This window comes from Apaloderma vittatum, unplaced genomic scaffold, assembly GCF_000703405.1.
Source record: "Apaloderma vittatum isolate BGI_N311 unplaced genomic scaffold, ASM70340v1 scaffold26475, whole genome shotgun sequence".
NCBI classification, from domain to species: domain Eukaryota; kingdom Metazoa; phylum Chordata; class Aves; order Trogoniformes; family Trogonidae; genus Apaloderma; species Apaloderma vittatum.
The window spans coordinates 23,078-26,624 of NW_009716912.1; the positions used below are offsets into that span (position 1 = coordinate 23,078).

Genomic DNA, 3,547 nt, shown 5'->3' on the forward strand with positions numbered 1-3,547 from the left:
TCCCAGATGGAGATAAGAACCCAAATGTGCTCAAGAAACCTGCCTTCAAAGCTCTTGCTGGTAAGGTTGTATTCAGCTTAGACCCAGGGCACAAGCAGCAAACCGCGAGCGCTGCCAGCAAGATGTGAGAGGCAAGGCCGTGTGTTATACTGATTCATCACGCCAACGATTTGCATGTCAGGGAGTGTAAACAGGAAAGGAAACAACCGAGGAGAACATGGAGTGTTTATATTTGAGCCTAAGCTTTGCAGCCCAAGTGGGAGTAGATCTTACCCCAATCCTGCTTGGCTTCAACTTCCTCCCATCCCAGCAGGGGCTGCTCCCTCCCTCTTGATTTCTTGCCTCCTTTCCCCTAGGTCTACAGGGGTTCGGTGAAGGATTTCCCAGGCTTTGATGCCAGCCAGGATGCAGAAGCCTTGTACAATGCCATGAAGGGATTTGGTACGGATGCTCTTCCAGACTGACACCCTGGAGTCACCCTGGTGTCCCCGTTTGGCTGACCCTTGCATGGTTGGCCATCCTGCATCGCCTTCCCTCCGAGCTGCCTGTCTGCTTCAGCAGTATGCCAGGACCTCTCCCAGCTCCCTTTTCCTCCCCGGGGCCAGCTCAGCTCTGCTTCTCCTTCTGTCCCCAAGTCAGAAGCAGCTTTGGGCATGGCCAGATGGCTATGATGAGCCCAGCTGCACAGGGTGAGACCCAGCCATGGGGCTAAATGTGATCCCTAGCTCTCCCCACAGGCAGCGACAAGGAGGCCATCCTTGACCTCATCACATCCAGAAGCAACAAGCAGCGAGTGGAGATCTGCCAAGCCTACAAGTCCCAATATGGGAAGGTAACAGCAGAAACGCTCCCTGGTCCGTGACCCACTGCAGATGCAGGTGGCCGTGGCTGCACCAGGTCCCCACCGCTCCCTAGACCCACTCAGAGCTGTTGCGGAGCAGTGTCCCCCAGCCCCATTCTCCCCCTCCACCAGGACCTCATCGCAGACCTCAAGTACGAGCTGACAGGGAAGTTTGAGCGGCTGATCGTGAGCCTGATGCGACCCCCAGCTTACAGTGATGCCAAGGAGATCAAAGATGCTATTGCGGTAAGGGGTGGGCAGGCCCCCTGGGCCCCCTCCAAGGACACCCCGGCTGGCCCTGCTGCTCATGGGACCGTGTCTCTGCCCTCAGGGCATCGGCACAGATGAGAAGTGCCTCATCGAGATCCTTGCCTCCCGCACCAACCAGGAGATCCATGACCTGGTGGCTGCCTACAAAGACGGTGAGGGCTGGGGAAGGGCAGGGGCTTCCCTGTATCCTCTTGGGCCAGGACAAGGGGCAGAGGTGAGGGGATTTGGGTCTGCGGGCCCTGACATCTCCCTCTTCCACCAGCCTATGAGAGAGACCTTGAGGCTGACATCGTTGGAGATACGTCAGGCCACTTTAAGAAGATGCTCATTGTTCTGCTTCAGGTACGTCCATCTGTCCAGCACCTGTAGGTAGTGGCTGTCTTTGCTCAGATGGACTGAACCCGTCTCTGTCCCACAGGGCAGCAGAGAGGAGGATGATGTGGTGAGCGAGGATTTGGTGGAGCAGGATGCCAAGGTGAGGTTTGGCAGGTTGCTGGGATGGGTGGCATCTGAGCATGGATGGGTGGCATCTGAGCATGGATGGGACTGGTGGCACTGGGACCGTCCGAACTTAGGCCTGTGAAAGGTGGGCGGACGTCAAGAGTGCCTGTGTTTGGGCAGAGCCCCATGTGAGCAGCACCCTGACTTGGGCTCTGCTGCCTTCTCCATCCCACAAGGACCTGCTGGAAGCCGGTGAGCTAAAGTGGGGCACGGATGAGGCCCAGTTCATCTTCATCCTTGGCCGGCGAAGCAAGCAGCACCTCCGCCTGGGTGAGCATCCCCTGCAAGCTTGGGGTTGGGCTTGAAGGTATCTTGGCAGCTTCTTCAGGCATCATCTTGCTCTCGTCCCTCAGTCTTTGATGAGTACCTGAAGATTTCTGGGAAGCCGATCGAGAGGAGCATCCGGGGAGAGCTCTCTGGTGACTTCGAGAAGCTCATGCTGGCTGTGGGTAAGTTGGCCCTGGTGTGAGGAGTGCTGCAAAAACACACTGCTGGCCTTGCTGGGGTGGGAGGGCTCAGTGCCAGAGCCCGTGGGGTCAGGGTTGCAGCTGTACCCAGTTTCAGGGAGCTCAGGGAGGCTCCTTCAGGGTGGGTGGGGATGCTGAACGTGGTGCCCCAGTGACAAGTGTGCTCAGAGGCTGGGAGTACTGGTGCAGCTGGGTGCAGCATCCCTCATTGTGCCTCAATTTCCCCACAGTGAAATGCGTCAGAAGCACAGCAGAGTATTTTGCTGAAAGGCTCTACAAAGCCATGAAGGTGAGCGGATCACTCCTTCTCCAGGGGGTTCCCTGCAGCATTGTGGGGAGACAGACAGAGGAGAGGTCTCCTTGCTGTGGGGTGCTGCTGGAGGGCAGGGTGATGCAGGTCCGCAAAACCAGAAGCTATGTGACCTGGGGTGTCTGCCCTTTCCCCCAAAGGAGCTATTCCTTCAGTTCTGGGGCTGGGTAGAAATCTGATAGAGGGTCTCAAATGCAATGGGCTGAGCTGGGTTACTTGGCCATCCCAGGCTTGATGCAGGGGCTCCTCTGTTGCAGGGGCTGGGCACGAGGGACAACACGCTGATCCGCATCATGGTGTCCCGCAGCGAGATCGACATGCTGGACATCCGGGAGGTGTTCAGGACCAAGTATGAGAAATCTCTCTACAACATGATAAAGGTAAGTGCTGGGGATCCCCAGTCACTCTCTGAGCAGCTGGTGGTGCCGTCTCCCTCTGGATGCCAGTACCTGTGGGATTGCTGAGCCCCTTCTCCAGCCACTCCGTGCTTGGTGCTCATCTCTGAGGACGAGGCTCAGGGACACCCCTCTCCGCACACCCATGTCACGGCACTTCCTTGGCCCTCCCTGACACATGGTTCTCTTTCTCCATCTGTTTTTCCAGGAGGACACCTCCGGGGAGTACAAGAAGGCCTTGCTGAAGCTGTGCGGAGGGGACGATGAGTAAGATTGCCTGTCACCCCGTTTGTCCTTCCTGTGCCCTTGGTGCTGGGTACAAACCTGGGTGTGAGCCCAGTAGGGCAGCTGGGCTGGCAGCACCCACAGTGGCTGCAGTGTGGTATGGGGGGGCCCTGCGGCCCCTCTGCACAGCCAACCACAATGCCATGGTCCCTTCTTGGCATGTGGCAGTCCCTCAGATATAAACACCTTGGAGGGAAGATGCTCCAGTGGGGATTGTTGGGATTTACCCCCTCTTCACATCCAACCCCACAGCAAGCACCCGGCTCCTGCCCACCAGCACCCGGCGGGTACAAAGTGCCCGTCGTGGAGGGGCAGGATGGGGTGGGGGGCAGCTGGGGCCCCCACAACTCACCATCCCCTGTCCTTGCCCTCCCATTGCAGTGCCGCAGGTGAGTTCTTCCCCGAGGCGGCGCAGGTGGCTTATCGGATGTGGGAGCTTAGTGCGGTGGCCAAAGTAGAGGTCAGCACCCCCCAGCCC

The 3,547-nt window shown here is 58.3% G+C and overlaps 1 protein-coding gene across 1 annotated transcript; it reads left to right on the forward strand.

Annotated features, from left to right (window-relative positions):
- The first annotated feature begins 368 nt into the window (after positions 1 to 368).
- Positions 369 to 3,055, forward strand: ANXA6 (annexin A6). Its single transcript, XM_009869725.1, has 11 exons — positions 369 to 441; positions 738 to 832; positions 974 to 1,087; positions 1,173 to 1,263; positions 1,374 to 1,453; positions 1,530 to 1,586; positions 1,789 to 1,882; positions 1,966 to 2,061; positions 2,310 to 2,368; positions 2,647 to 2,769; positions 2,993 to 3,055. The coding sequence occupies exons 1-11, from the start codon at positions 429 to 431 to the stop codon at positions 3,053 to 3,055; spliced, it is 885 nt and encodes a 294-aa protein (XP_009868027.1). The 5' UTR covers positions 369 to 428.
- The last annotated feature ends 492 nt before the right edge of the window (positions 3,056 to 3,547 follow it).